The sequence below is a fragment of the Onychostoma macrolepis genome, chromosome 08 (assembly GCF_012432095.1).
Source record: "Onychostoma macrolepis isolate SWU-2019 chromosome 08, ASM1243209v1, whole genome shotgun sequence".
NCBI lineage: Eukaryota > Metazoa > Chordata > Actinopteri > Cypriniformes > Cyprinidae > Onychostoma > Onychostoma macrolepis.
In genome coordinates, this window is record NC_081162.1 from 21,065,713 (window position 1) to 21,082,823 (window position 17,111).

Below are 17,111 nucleotides of genomic sequence, written 5' to 3' on the forward strand. Positions count from 1 at the left end.
GTGTTGAGTTTCCAGCGTCATGTTTATCAAACACCTGGGTCTGTACATGTCTAGTGTCTCAACAGAACCTGCGATCTCTGATCTCTCTCAGTAACAGAAGGCTCCCATGCAGATCTGTGCACAAGTTCAATCCGTCAGTCAGAAAACAACAGATGGGGTTTATCGTCTAAAACAGTAACTCATTTAATATAATCTATATTGAGATTATGCTGCTATAATTATCAATACAGTTCTCATCATCTACAGACAGTATAATTAGGGCAGACACTATACTTAGTTTTATATAAAGTATACTTTCCTCTCAAACTGTGACCTGATGTTGATTATTCAGCCATGAAACGATGAGAATACGGTGCGTCTTTCCTTCAAAAAAGGACCTGAAAATGATACTCCTGTCTCTTACAGCTAGTTTGTTCACATTACATTAAATACACCATCTATACACAAGGTCTGTAATGAATAATCAATTTAAAAGCGCCACACTTCCATTCGATTTAATTTATTTCAACATTTGACTGGCTAGTTTTCAGTTCAGTTGTGCTGGTTTTACAGCCTTGGCCTATTTTTTTGACGACCTGTTAGCTAAGGGATGTTTTCTTCAAAGTTAACAGGAAGCCAGCCATCAAAAATATGGGATAATGAACTTCCAAGACCTCATGCACTGATATCACTTCCTGAAGTCAGATGACCCTGGTTTTAGCATTGTTAGTAAAAACTGTTTGTTTTCAGATGATATCAGATTAGGTGGTGCTTTCCATCATGTTTTGGGGTTGAATGAGTCAACATCTGTAACCCCAGGACAAAACCTTAGCCACACAACTTGGGGCAAGTCATCTATCTATATTTAATATCAAGCACGAATGATATGATTTTTTTAAAAACATTTTTTATACAACATCAAGCCTTTATTCTTCTCTGTCTCTCTCCTTGCGTGTGAAGCAGAGATTGAAGAAATTGGAGCTATTATCATCAAAGAGGATCTGGAGGGTGGAAATTGTTTGGGTGACTTGATGTTTAAAAATATAATTTTTTAAAGGGTGGGAATCAAATCTGTGATCGGCGGATATGATGCATGAATCACGGACTTCTTGTTGTGATTCATGGATGGAAACGAAACATCAGTGCCACATTTAATTTAGCCTACTATAAATTACATGACATGTTGGTCTCATTGGCATGTTAACACTAATTTTCATGTTGCACTTTTTAAGAAAGATATATACAACTATTCAAAATTTGGATGGGCTGAACTGAAAAGTGATCTAATCTGAAGAGTTTAGAATGTACTATCAAGAACTTTTTTATAATCTCCAAGAACCATATGGTTACATATGAAAGCATTTTAGAGCTTAAATAAAAATATATAAATACATAAATATCGAAGATTAGCAGAATAAAGTTGTAGTAACAGTCATAATATTTTGAGTAAAATGTCAAAATGTAAAAAAAAGTCAATCACAATACTGTAGCAATATGAGATTTCTTTATTCACAAAATATTTCTCAAAATATGATGACTTCCATTATGACTTTATTCTTGTAATCTCAGATGTTTGACTAGTTACTACAACTTTGTTGTACTTTTTATTATCTTTTAATATATTTTTAATATTTAATAACATATTTATTTCCTGCTTTCTCCCACACATATCTTTCTGTTCTTGATGGCCTGATGGTGAACACACACACTGTTGCTCAGTAAGCTGCTAAGCAGTCATGAAAGAGCTTTACAGGAACAATGAGGCACTGTTCCCTCTGTGGGATCTGCTGCCCTGCGAACCCACAGAAAGACCTCCTTAGTCCGGCCTGCAGCCCCTCTGAACGCATACAGCAGCTAGAGACAGAAGCACAGAAAGCCCGGTTTTGAACAGAGAACATAGACTGACCCAATACGAACAGCTCAAAGGGCTTCTGTCTCTCAGAAGATGAGAGAGACAGGAAGCATGAAGACCTGATGGAAGAGACTGACACACCCACTCATGTTGTTAGATAAAATCATATCACCATTACTTGATATTTCATATTCTGTAGATAGATAAACAAAGAATAGAGTAATGGCCATGAAAGTAGGCAGGAACTTTAGGTCAGTCTGCACTGAAGAAAGTGCTAAAGGTGTAATCAGTAACTCATTATTACATAGCACGATATTGTTCATTTACAAACATATAATTCTTGAAAGAATTCAACTGTAAATACACATAAATTTCTATTTATACATTAATGACTGATTAAGCGTTATATGTAATATTTAACAGAGGTAATATAAAGTGTTACTAAAGTAACTATGTAAACAACTCAGCAGATTAACCCTAACGAATGCTATGACTTATTGTTTTACTTTTATATAACCCGATAAATGCATTGTCAGCTATCCAGAGTTTTCATTAAATCGAAATGAAAGAAATAGCATGTGGCACATTCCCTGCATTAAAGCCTCCAGTTATTATTATTGAATGTTTTGGCATGTGTTCCAGATCTTAATGCAGTGCTATTAAAAGTAGTATTTTTAGAGCTTTACCTCAGGGAGCACTCTATTACTAAAATCTTGTCCACAGGCATAACTTGACTGGTGATGAAGATCGTTGATCACATTCATGGCCTTAGGGTGGAGAATTTCTTGATCTTTACATGACTGTAAACTTGGAGCAAGACTGATAAAACCAAACATTAGTGAGTCAAAGCAAAAGGTGAATGAACATTGTATTACATATTGCAACAGAGATGAATTTTCATATCACTCAGGTGCCAAACTAAACAAAAGGAAGATCATCTGTGCATCTAGAGGTTTACATAACATTAGTGTGAATTGGAGAACTATGAGGAAGCCACTATGAGCCACTCAAGCTCGAGTTGATTATTATTACTACTTGCACGCATTACAGAGGCACAACACCCCCTAGTGTTCATGTATGTGCACTGCAGCACTGTGAAACTACCTAATAAATTACAGCAAGTTTTCATTCACATTTCACATCAGAATTTATAAAAAGTGAAATCCTTTGAAACAGCACGTCTACTGATTTGAGTGAAAAAGTTTCCAATCACAGTTTATGTAGTATATAATAATGAAATTAATATTAAAATATGTAATAATAAAAATATTATAACATTATAGAAAAATAAAGCAAATTATAATGAAATCTCAACAAGAAAACAAAAATAACTTATAATAATCAACTCTCAGACTTTATGCACCTTAGAAAAAGGACTTGCTCATATTACATTTTGTAATATTTTATGCTTTCGAATTGTAAATCTAATTTTCTCATCTGCATTTTTTGCATGCTCAGAAAAAAAAAAGAGCAAGATGGAATAAAAGGTTTCCCAGATTACCCTTATTCACCCTACTGTGTCTTAAAATACACATATGCTATTCAGCTAGAAACGGTCACATGCAAGCACTTTACCCTTTGAACTATGCTCTCTTGAAGTGAAGTCAGACATGTATTTAAAAGGTTTTTTTTTGCTCTTATGTACAAAAACATCACGCTGGCTGCTTTATTTAGCAGACTGTGGAAAGGCAGATTTGCTCGCAGGACCATGGTAATTTTATTGAGCATAATTAGGTAGTTTAGGAGCCCACTCTCAGGGAGAACATTCCAGCGTTGGTCCGAGGGTGTGCCAGCCAGCCATAATGTCTTTGTTTACCTCTTAAGAGCAATCTGGGAGAAACATAACAAATCTGTTGATAGACATCCAACTCTTTGCATCCAAAAATGGCTCTGGATTATGTAGGACAAACAGCACACTTTACTGTTTTCCCTCTTTAATGATGAACAGAGAAATTTTCCACTTCATTTTGTTGGTTATTTAAAAAAAGATATACAACAAGGTTTAAAAGTCCAGGTTCAAAACAATAGTGAAGAAATATTTCATATTTATGTGTCGCTGATCCAATAACAAAATTAGCGTCACTGATCATGTGAACTCTTTGCACAGATGGTCAGATGTTCCTGCTTCCACTATAAAGCACAAAATGCTCTTTGGATCATTCTCAGTTCATGCTGGCGAACATTTTTACACAAACTTGAGGAATTCATGCAGCTCAATTATTGCTGTCAAAGAAGAGATAATCATGTTAATTTGTTAATTAAATTTTTTTTTTTTTTTACTCAAACTGCTGTGCAAATAAAATAATAATAATAATAATAAAAATTATACAAAAAAAAATGCAAAGAAGCATTTTCACTAATGGACTTTTGTGTGCAGACCCCACAAAAATGCTGATATTATGAAATCATTTTTGAAAGGTCCTTTCACTAAATAGCCACACAATATTCAAAGGTGCAGTCAACACACACACACAGACTCACCTCACAAACACACTGTGAGCTCTTATTCAGTCCGGTGAAATGGTCTGGAAAACATGAATTCTCTTCTGTCTTCTAAACTTACTGGTTTCCAAATGCTCTCTTAGCCTTTTCTGTGGAGTGGGGGTTCCTTTCCCTGAAAATGACAGAACTCGTAATGCTGTTAACAAATAGGCTAATCAAGAGAAAGCCCCTGTTAGGCCCCCAACAAACGCCCCTCTAGTTATCCAACTAGCCACAATAACACTAAGTGCTGTTTGCGTGTGACTAAGAGACAGAGTAGTCTTGTTATTTAAACCCCAGTGGGAAAAATGAGTGAATTTGGCCGTCTGGGACCCTTCAGGCTCAACCGGGCTCTCTTCTCAGGGTCAGGACAGTCCCAGCTGGGGAAGAGAGGCCTGCCTGCTGGGAGAATGCTCTTTTATATTAACCCCCTGCTGTTAATGAAACCCCGCTGGATTTTAGAGTGATGTTGTGATGATACTAAAAGACACAGTCCTGGTCCTTCAGTGCAGACCTGTCACACAGTATCACCACTCTCCTCATCTGCCTGGAAAACTGTTCCTGAAAGTCCTCCACAGGAAATGCTCTCACTTGTCTAAAAAGATTAATTTCAAATGTCATTAGTGATAAGCAAAGTTTTTTTCATGTCACTGAACCGCTTGATATCAGATTGTCTCTCAGCATGTTCTCATTTACTTGCAATGTGTGTCAGCATTGTTCTTTACTCTGTTTTGGCATCAAGTGATAATTTTCATATTTTTAAACCCTGATAACCAGGCCCACATGGAATTTGAGCATATGCAGTGCTGCAGATTTCTGTAAAATCAAGTATTTGTTTGTTAAATATAGTATTTTGGTTAATTTGATTATGCATTTAGCTACAAATAAGGAGGTAGTACGTCCACTCAATTTAACACGTTTTATCATGCTTAAATCACAAACCTTTCCCTAAAATTAGTGCAGAAGATCAGAAAAAGTGTGCGGACTGCACTTAGAAATTATACATGAATATGATTCATTATATTAGCATCATTGGTCAGTCGAAATGGATTTTTGAATGGCCAATGGAATGCAGCTACATATCTCAGAACTCAAAACATAATATTTACTCCCTTCACCAGCTTCTGTTAATTGGCCAGTTAGTGACTAAAAATCTCAAAATGGCTAAATATAATCTTCGCTCAATCACTAATTAGCATATACCTAAAGAAAAAAGCTTTGAAATTGGAATTTCTAAGAGAAAACTTCAGAAATTTGAAGCCCTAATCTAAATACATCTTTCTATCCCGTTCCATCCTCATCTATTTTCTGACAAGCTGTTAGAGGTTTTGAGGAAAGGGGGGTTGGTTTAGAGGCTGGCTGTGTGGCGCTCATGCAGATGGATGAACTCTGATTGGCTGGAAAGTCATATCACATGGAGTTTAGCACGGCTCCTTACATGGGCTGCCCGGGGGTGAGAGCAACAGCATGGAGCAGCATATGCACTGCTGAGCGCACAAACACATGCACGCACACACACACACACACACACACACACACACTCTCACACTCGCGCTGAGAGAGTTCACAGAGAGTCGCTGGGCAGCTAACATGCTCCTGTTCACCGGAGGTATAAAGCACTGAGTTTTGGAGATTAAAGCGTGTAAGAGTATTTCCACTGATGAGTGCCACAGAAACAAGAGAGATGTCGGAGAGATGCAATATTTTAAGGACCATCACGGCAGCTTTGTGCTGCTTCTATCAGAAGAGCTCCGTTATTGGAGCCAAGGTGAGTGAAAGCTTGTTAAACATCTGTATAAATTTACATGTCAATTTATGCGTTTTAGTAGCATCTAATTCACGTGTAATATTTATTATATTTATATATATTTAGAATATTTTACTCTTTATATTTTAACAGCTCTTTACTGTTAATTTACATAATTATGTAACAATTTATGTTGGTTAGCAGTAAAATTTTAATATAAAGGGTAAAATACTATAAATAAATAGATCTGTAGCATTACAGAAAGATTATTTTAAAAAGCAGAGAAATTTTTAGAAAGGCAACAAAAAATGTGTCAGAAAAGAAAAGATTGATAGAGAGATGCCATAAAAAGCAGGTCCATGTGTAGTTTTATTGTGGCAGTCTTTGGTCTGGGTTCTTTAGATATATGGCTTTGTTTCATTATAGTAAGTGAAGGCATCAGGCACACGCTCACTTACAAGTGTGTATGTGTGTTTCTGCCCATTCACTTGTAATGGTTTAGCTGCACACCCTCCTCCTTGTTGTCTTCAAAACCATTTAACCAGTATTGACTGAAATCTTTTATCTCTGTGGCTTGCAAATGGGTCGTAAGTGTGAACACGTGCAGCTCTATTCACTCATCTAATGTGTCGTGATAAGGACAGAGAGCTGCTCAGGTCGAGTTGAGTGAATTTATGGGTGATATAAAATTGGTTGCCCTGCATGAGGCTGTTACAGTTTTATATGGAACCGATGTGGGAAGGAAACCATCAGCCAGCGGGTCATACAACTATTCAAAATGTATGGATTATTAATAGCAAGAATGTTCAAAGACTTACATTACACAGAGACTACAGGGGGTTTTGGCCAACAGAATGAAATGCATTAAAATTTCGGAGTGGTCTGAAGTATTTCTGTGAGTCTCCACAGGTGTGGCTAATCGGTTCTTTCTTTCTGAGGGCGCATGAACTACTGAGCTATGGTCCATCAAAGCCTAGAACACAATAAAGCAGAGCATATTTGGAAACAGAAATTCAACAGTATTCCTTTAGTTCAAACACCAGAGCATGGCACTAGCAACGCCAAGGTCATGGGTTCAATTCCCAGGGAGTGCATGAACTGAAAAGATGCATAGCATCCAATTCAATGCAAGTTGCTTCGAATAAAAGTGTCTGCCAGTTGCATAAATGCAAACTGCACCAACACTGATGAGATTCCTGGCTTGTTTATCAGAACAGTCTATATTTTCGAATTCTAAGGCTGAATTGGCCAGAAATAGCAGCATGTTTGTTATTTCTCACGTCTGGGCGGCCAACTCATCGGATCCTCGCTCTCAGGGCTTGAACGTCTGTTGAAAACATTCGGGTCTGGTCCACATTTTTTGGGCTTGTTTCTAAAAATAGCGCTAGGTTGTCATGGAGACTTCCGGTCTTTGCGATGGTGTTGGGGGTCAATGGGCGTTAGAGGGACAGAGAGGGCAGTGTTGGTGCCTCCTGTATGAATTCTTTCTTTTGAGAGGACGTTTGTCACAGAACGGCTTCAGTCATAGAAAGCTTCATCTGGCAGCGAGTGACTTCTAAGTAAATTTCTCAGTGGTGAAAACAACTTGAGGGCTTTATTTTGGTCAGTGTGAGGGGCAGCTGTGGGAAGGAGGGTGGCGTGTACTGTACGGTACAGCTGTGAATGTCTTCCACCCTGCAGAAGCTTGAAACTCAAACCGTGACAAGTCTGCCTTAAATAAACAGGCTTACTCGTTTGGCAGAGACATATATTTACACCTGACAGACATGGACTCTAATGAATGTCGGATAAATCGTTCTTCTGAGTCGGTTCGTTTCAATGATTTAGTGTCTGTTTGGGACTAAAACTTTATGGCATTTATTTTTCGAGTGTCTCGCCACTGGCGTTTTTAAGATGGCATCAAGTTAAAAGTAGTCTAACTCCGAACAGTGTCTTGAGATCCCTGTATTTGGTTTCATTCTTGGTGCTGTCTAGCTGTTTCTGTGTTAAAGTCCGGATCCTGTGTGATGGCTAAAACGAATCAGTGAATCATTTTTAAACACCCAAACAAATTGGTTCATTGAAATTAACTGAAAGGAATCATGTGTCCTTTTCTCTAACACTTCCCACACACACTGGACATGCAGCAGAGGTTCCCCCACACACTGACAGTGTAACACAGCAGAAGTATCATGGCTGTGGCAGAAATAAAAGCTCAGCAGAGCAGTGGGACAGCGGGAAGGCTGTCTGATTGACAGGCTGCTGGAGAGGTGCTGACACAGCCTGGCACAGTCCCTTCAGTCTACACCAAAAGTTTCACCTACTGTCTGTGATAAAAGAATATGTTTTTGGATCAGGGAATAAAAACATTATTCCAGAAAGCACTTCAAGTGTTCAGCAACTGGCAGAGTGACCAAGCAACTACTCCTGCACTGTAAAAAAATAAAAGATTTTATGCATTGAAAAGTGGCAATACATACCAGAACAGCCAAACCTGAATGAGAGCAGTCAGCTGTGGAGGACAACCACGCTCCTGAAACAGCTGAACAGGAAAGACATTTCAGAGTCAGAGCAAGCTATTACATTTTGATGAAAAATTACAGTTAATTTTTTCTTGCAATAATGTGCACTGAATCATTCAAAATCAGAGCATGAACTTGAACAATAATTTTGACTTTCAAAATCTTTTATCTACATTTCAACGGCGTTCAAGAGGAAATGCTGTATAATTTGAGAACTCGGGAAAAAAAGTTTTGTTTTTAGTCAGTTTTATCTTCTGTAATTCTACCTTCCTCAAGCAATCCATAGGACTTCAAGGCATTCTCCAGGCTCAAGGCTTTCCTTTCCAACAGGATGGCTTCCAGCAATTTTGAGTCCCCGGGACAAGCGTGTCCCCTACTTTTCCCCTTCTTCTCTCGTTTGCTATACAACAATTTGAGCACGCTTGAGGAAATATTAAAAAGAGGCCATGTTCAAAGTGATCCAGCATAGCTGCCCCAGGCCCTAATCTCCCCTTCTGCCCTCCTTACAAAGCCAGGGCTGGGCCACACTGATTGGGACAGAACTGGAATGGAATGAGGGGGCTGGGGGATCATAGATTGAAATGGAGAAAATGTGATTAAATGAGAGGGAGAGCAAGAGAGAGAGAATCTGGATTTTTATTTTTTTCATGAGACTAAGATGCCCTCTCAATCCACACAATGTATGATACAATTTGACTAGATTATTATACAGTAAGAATGGAGAGAAAAGTCAATATATCGAAGTACTGACATTTTATGACAACTGAATACATAATTTAAAAAAAATTATACATTTATAAAAACAACCAAATTAGAAAAATACATACATATATATATATATATATATATATATATATATATATGTATTTTCAATACATATACAAATTTATATATATATATATATATATATATATATATATATATATATATATATATAAATTTGTATATTGATAGTATTGAATACTGATATATATTGTGAAGTAAGTATTGTGAAGTGTTTTTTTTTATAATAATAGGAAAAAATAAAACAAAAATTCAGTTAGATATCAGTATAATACTTTAACAAATATAATAAACTAACAAATAATAATTAATGATATATACAAACATGTATATGTTTATAGAAAAATAAAACATAAAAAGAAAAAATTGGTGTGAGAATAGAACAGCAAAAAATACACTTACAAATTGACATACCTAAATTGCACCAAAAATGTGTATTTTAAATAAATTTAAAAGGACCATAAATCTTTCATGAGCATCTGTCACATCCCCAGACACTGATGGTCTGTTCTTTCAGCTAAGATTTGTCCTGCCCTGTCCAGCAATACATGACGATGGCAGACACCCCAGGGACCATCTAAATGGACAATGTGATGGGGGTGAGATAAGAGAGGAAGAGGTCCAGTGTTTAAAGTCTGAGTCAGAGGCTGATGGGACACTTTGATGGCCCTCTTTGTTTACTCTGGTTCAGGAAGGGTGTGACCCAACACCAAAGCCCAGACCAGGTCGATTGTCCTGCACATAAGAGGCCGCTAATTACCCACTGAACCCTTTGGGAATCTCAACCTACAGGGTTGAGACAGGGGGTCTCCATCCTTCAAGCCCCCACAGGAAACAGCAGGAAAAAACTAAATTGTTACATTTTATATGTTAATATGAGTGATGCTTATCCATGCAAAGTCGCCACCATGATGTGAGGATAGTTGAAGCCAAGGTCTTCAAAGTTATTTTTTGCACATCGCTATAAGGCTGCTAGGATGTTCTGAGTGGCTGCTAGTCTCTTTAATGTTTTTTATTTTATTTTATTTTTTTAATCTAGGTATGACTAAGATACCTCTTTTACTAAGGTCTCGTAGGGCGGCGTAATTTTTTCCTCTTTTATCGTCCAGCTATTGTAAGTCAGATCACTTAGAAAAGAATTAGTTCTCTACAAGCTGCAACATTAAAGGTATTACTCATGTCTGTAGCACAAATGGTGTTCAAATCTCTAATCATTAGTACAAGTATGACTAACTATCTACATGTACCATCGGATTAGCCGTCCTGCGGGTTTCCATCACAACGACGAAGAAGTCAATCTCATTCAAACTCATGAAATTGATCTCCATCTACAGTCATGCACTTTGCCATAATCTGCACAATTTCCAGATCAAACATGGATTTTTAAAATGTTCACTTGCTAAGCTGCTGAACGGCCACTTGTGGAGTAAACTAAAGAGGATTAGACGTTCAAGAATCAACAGGGGAATGTCATCTCATCCATAATCATTATCCAAAAGCAGCTTTCCAGATCAAATTCAGCCTTTGAGCACATCATCTTTGACCAGAAAAGCCATGAGAACAATCAGTTCTGACGTGTGCCAATATGATCTAATGTGCGCTTAGTCACTCAGCCATGCTTCTGATGTCTCACGAACTACTACAGAGAATGACTCTTATTAATACTGCAAAGTGTTTCGTATATCATCATTATGCAGTCCATTCTTCTGTCGATAGCTAACCTGTGCTCTTCAGACCTTTGAACCTTAATTCAATATATTCAAATGCTTCACATTCAAAATACACGCCACTATTTAAAAAGAACCTTAGCAATCAGCCCCTCAGATGGGCAAAGATAAAAATGGCAATATATAAATGGCTACAACTAAAAGTAGAGGTGATTGATTTGATGTACAAATATGTCTACACCGCTGCTCGATGGAGAGATTATTCGTCATGCTGCTATCGAGCTGCTCAAGCAATTGAGCTTTGGCTATTTTTAAACATTTACGGCCTCAGTGCACCTCTAAATGGATCCACGATGTTGTAGCGCAGATTGAATGCAATGGCCATGCCAGATAAACACCACCTCAGCTGGCATGCAATCACAAAGCAGTCATAAAACCTAAAACGTGAACATCAGGTCCAAAAAATATTCGCATTCCGCACAACCAGAATACAGTCTCGTGCTCATATGTTTTTACTAAAAGTTCTATTTTGGTCGGTTGTTTTAGTCATTGTATTGTGTAATACAGTTGAAGACACTAAGCACAAACAAGTGCTTTGGGATGATTTTCCCAGCCAGGGTAAAAGTATGTGTCGTCTGGTGACTGTAATTTGTGGCTTGCGGGGGTGTTGGCTTGGCTCGCTGTTGTCTAAATGGAGAGGGTGTGACGCCCGTCCCTCACTACAATACCAGAGGCATCAGTGTGTATTTCAGTCCTCGCTCTGGCCTGGGTTTGTTCGTCTCTATACATAGTAAGGATCTTAGAAGCTTCTCCATATAAAGGGAAAAACTGTCCATTGCGTGGCATGACTTGAATAAATTCACTTTAATAAGCCCAGAACTGCTTTTATAGTTTGCTTTCAAAGAAATGCACCACTCCTTAATTCAGAGGGTTTGTTACAGCCTTTCAAGTAATCATAATACCTGACCATCTAAAAAGTGCCCTTCAGATGGAGTCCTCTGAAAACATTTTGCGGTTTTAAAGCTATTGAATGATCAGTGACAGCTGACATGAGGATAAATCGGCCAGGATTATCCACTAGCTGCTCAAAAAAGGAAGTGATACGACTCTGCCATATGTTTGTGTGAGATGCTTTCCCAACACAAATCAGTAACTCAGAGGCTAGAATTAAGAGATCTTATGGCAGAATTTATATCTCTCCCAGCAATCAACTGCTGGCTATCCACTTAGGGTCAAATGTTCTATAAAGTAGTAAAGCAAAGTGTTTGAAACCACCATAAAATAAATAATAAATAAATGTTTATAAACTAACAATTTAAAATCATTTATTCATTTTTTTGCAGAGTGCCTTTTTATTTTCAAGTATTTTGCTTCACATTGTGCCTAACAACACCCCTAAAATTATTCAGAAATAAATACTAGTGAATCTGTTTACATAGTTCACATAACTGAAAAATTAAGAACATCATTTGAATATGGCCAAGCCAAAGGGCTATTTTAAACCTTGATATCAATTAAATAATTTAGAATGATTGTTGCTATTTTATTAAATGGAGAACACCCAATCGATTGCATATGGTTTCATCCCTGTGGGATGTGTAGTTTTTTTTGGGTGCTTTGAAAAAGCAGTTTTTTGCTATATAGGGACTAAAGTGTCTTTGTCAGATTTAAAGATGTCCAGCATTGCCAGGCTTGTGTGCAGTGGTTTGTGGTGGACCACAGTGACAGATTGTGGTCAGTAAGATCCTAATAACTGCCTGACATGCTTGACAGACACTGCTTGGGCTGTGGGTCAGTGGACATAGAGAGAGAGAGAGAAACTGACAGCTAAGCGTCTTCTCAACATCACAGAAATCTGATGTAGCTCATGTGCTACTGTCAGTCCTAGAAAAACATGAAACGTACAGTCGGTTTTTATATAATTAAAATGGCATTTTCACATGCTACACAGATTTTTATTGTACTTTAAATGGTTTTACACAATAACATGTGCCTTGATAAATATCTTAGATTTATTATAGAAGTAATATTATAAACACTGCACATTAGTACAAGAGTCCTCAGTAGTCCATAGGCACCAGGTTCTAGTTTCCATTAGACAGCACATTGTCTTTATGAGATCACTTGATATGATTATTGATGTCATTGTACATCAGCATGGCTCTCAGCCATACTCAGATGTCTTGGCAGTTTTAAGAAAACCCAACACTCTTAATCATCAAGCCATAAAAGCTATTTCAATGTACAAAGCTACAGTGACACACTAAAATGGGACTTGTTAATAAAAATACACAACAGCATCACTGGCTCTTTGGCCAGTGTGCGATGCAGCTGACTTAACTAAATCAAACAGTGTCGTATCAGTTGAAGTTTCCACTACTGAGCGCCCACACACACACACATGCACACACACACACACATACAGAGTCAGTCACTCATCAATTCCAATTTCCTTTGCCCTTACGTCAGTTTCATTTGACATATTACTCAATAGACCACAACTACAAAGTTGAAATGAGGAGTCCTGCTGGGAATTTTCCCCTCACGCACAGATTTAGCTTGGGGTCATGCTGCAGTGCCGTGCTTGAGTACCCACTGCGTACAACTACCAGCTAGAGCACAAAGGTACCACTTTAGGTCTCTGAGGTTGGGTACCACACATAGCTGACATTCCAAGCACTTAACCAAAAAGAAGGAAACACAAGATTATTCTCTTAATCCCCTGTCTAAAATATGTAACAGCCTCTTTTTTTTGCCCAGCATGCAGTTCAAACTTTCATGGCCGATAAAGCAATAAACCATGATAGTAATCCATGATAGGAGAAAGAGAGTTGTTAGGCACACCACAAAGTGCTTAAGCCCACAGCCTCATAGAAATATTAATAAAAATCACAAATTCAGGAAAATATAAGGTTTATGATTGAGAAAACGTTTGACATCTGTAAGATTTTGACATGTTTTTGAAAGAAGTCTTCTTATGCTCACCAAGCATGCATTTATTTGATTAAAAAAATAAGTAAACAGTAATATTGTTTACTACTATATTATTAGTATATTAACTAATATATTATTAGTTTTATGTCGAGTTGGTGCTTAAGAAACATTATCGTCAATGATGAAAACAGTTGTGCTGCTTAATATTTTTGGGGAAAGCATGAAACTTTTCCCCCCAGAATTCTTTGATTATAACAGATTTCTCTCACATGCTGCACTTCCCCAAACCCTGTACCACTACTACTACTAGGTCTTTACTATTCATACTGTTTGAGCAGTATGTGTACGGCAAGCAAATTATAATATCTTAAAAGAATTTGTTAACATTAATGCATTAGGTTTCATAAACTATCAAAGAATAATTTCTTATACATTTAATTAATACAGCTTTTCTCATTGATAACATATTACATGTGCAGTGCAATAGTACTGTATACCATTCCAAACATAACCAGTTTCATTTGGCCACAGAAGAGCATTATTACAACTCCTACTTTGTTGATAAACAACAATGGTATATGCTGTTAAGACATGGAGGATATTGCGAGAATTAAAATTGCATAATCTGTCAACATTTCAGTTGTTGGATAGGGATCAGTGTTGAAACACATGAGAGTATAAAGTGCTATTTGTGCCATTTGTTTTTAAATTCTATTTCACTGATAATCTGCTCACATGACGCTGAAAGACACTGAAAGCAAGCCTATGAAACACAATCTAGCTGGGAAAGATAACAAACTGAGCTTTATCAAGTATATTACAAACTTGATTTATGGTAGTAGTACAAACTAATCAAAGCCCATGTTTCATAGAAAATGACTAATTCAAGCATTTCTTTTAAGCAGCTTATTGAAAAGAACTATTCTTAAATTCCTCAATTGTGAAATCCACAACCCTCTATGGTGACATGCATTTTTCTAACAAACCATAAAAGTCCATGATGAATCAGAGCAGTGGGGCGTGTGTGCAGGTAAAGGTACGGCTTGCCCCGCAGCTTAAGGAGGCGGAGACAGACAGGAAGAGGGAGGGACTTATGCGTCACAGTAAACAGATCAGCACAGGAAGCACGGGATCCATCAGCCAGTCAGATACTGAGTCACAGGGCAAAAAGAAGGGAGGGGAATAGAAAAAGAGAGGAGACTAATAAAAGACTGATACACATATACTTCAATCAAAGAGACTAACATACTATCTAGGGCCACTATGGCTCTAACGTACTCTTCTGTGCCCATCTATGTGCAGTTTTCGAGGGACAAGTACATCATGGATGGACCACCGGAGAAGCTTCGGAGAGAACTAGAGGAAGAACTGAAACTGAGCAGTGAGGAACCAAGGAGCCATGCCTGGTATCATGGAGCCATCCCTAGACAGGTACAACTTTTCTGGGCATTGGAAGAGGGAGAGGGGTGGGTGATCGTTATGGGATAATGTTTGGATTATAGAGGATTTGTGTTGAGTGACTGTTTCTGTGATTTAATATATATGTGTATGGTTACCACGTGTCTGCAATATTGTTCTGAAGTTGAATCTTGCAGAGAGTAGACGCCTTTCTGCTGTCAAAGCATAGCTGTTTTCTTCTTTTGTGAAAGTGAAGTCATGCCTGTATCTGGCACTCAAACATTCAATTTCTTTGTATAAAAGATAATGAATTAAAGACATGTGGCCATGTTTGCTTCAGCTAGAGATCTGGCCAGTAATAGTTGATTAAGGGAAGAAAAAACACTGAGGATATGACTTGCATTAGATGTTCTTATTGCTAACTTGTTCAATTTACAAAAAGTACCATGGAAGTATCAAGATAGACTGATGTAGGAGATTAGTGCCATGGTTCTCTGATACTACATCTACCATGTTTTTTACAAGGTACTACAAGTTACTACAAAATACTATAGTATTATGATGATTCATAAGCTACAGTGTCCTAATACTTCAAACACAATAGTCAAAAATGATGAAACGTATACATTATATATTTTAATTAACATTACATTTACATATAGGCACGTTGTGCAAAATAACCTATAAATACAGTGTCTAGTGTTCTAAAATGTTCCTTTTATATGCAATTTTACTTGCCTGGCTATGTGAAAGTGCATATTGCTGATTAGATGCTAGAAATAATAAGAAAAAAAAAAGCATATAGATGTGGCAAGTATTTGTTTTGCAGGGCCCAAGAGCTATGGTGTATTTAAGAACCTATTTAATGGTTGATCAATACTTGTTCTGAACTGGTTACAGGCGCCAAACCTGTCCAGAACAAGAAAAGTCACTTTCACATCTATGATCAAGGAAAACAAAACATTTCACTGAAACAAAACACTAAATGTGGAGTCTGGACTGAATGCTTATCAAACAGCAAAACTCAGACTAGCAATACAATTCATAGTGCTTAACCACTATATTCTGGAGGGTTCATTAACACCAAGCTTCATTCAAAAACAGCCATCAACAGTTTCTCATCATGGCAAACATCACAGTGCTGACAGCTACAGATCCGCTCTTATGAAAAGCATGTACCCTGGTTCCTCTTTCCCATGCTCCTTTGCAGGATATGCCCCTGAACCTGACAACTCATCCATCAACAATTGCAACAGAGCAAGAGTGGTTAATACAGTGATGAATCATGACTGCTATTTGACCAGAGGTGTATTTATTTAACGGCATCATATGAGCAGAACTACCAGCATCCAGAGTCTGGCTACTGCTTACACCACAAATATAGTCAGAAAGAACAAACTTATTCATCATGGCTCAACACACCTTATGAATGACCTTAGAATATAGATCATCGGGTTCATGAGTAAGACAAACTCCCACTGCCATCACAATGCATAAAAAGGTGCCCTTAAATTGCATATCTGTAAGGACTGATTGTTAATCAGCAGTTAGTCTGATTCTTTTGTGTGGTCCTTGGATCACTACACACCCTGTGATTATCACAAAACCCCTGACAGCATGTGTGCTGCACTACAGCTCGTGTTTACCCATGAGTCTTTCAGCTGGACGAGTCTGACCTGCTCGGCTCAAGTTAATCAAACAAACTACAGACAAGGAAACAGGAAAGACAGGCATTTACCGATTTGGCATGCATCTCTTTATGACCAGTG

At 37.6% G+C, this 17,111-nt stretch overlaps 1 protein-coding gene across 3 annotated transcripts in view; it reads left to right on the top strand.

Annotated features, from left to right (window-relative positions):
- Positions 1–17,111, top strand: part of bcar3 (BCAR3 adaptor protein, NSP family member) — a 52,602-nt gene that overhangs the window by 26,621 nt on the left and 8,870 nt on the right. For 2 of the 3 annotated variants that reach the window (XM_058783781.1, XM_058783782.1), the window contains exon 4: positions 15,247–15,375. In XM_058783781.1, coding sequence (XP_058639764.1) covers positions 15,247–15,375 — 129 coding nt within the window. Of the gene's footprint in view, positions 1–5,711; positions 6,081–15,246; positions 15,376–17,111 lie in introns of those variants that run through there. The other variant, XM_058783783.1, reaches the window with a different exon arrangement.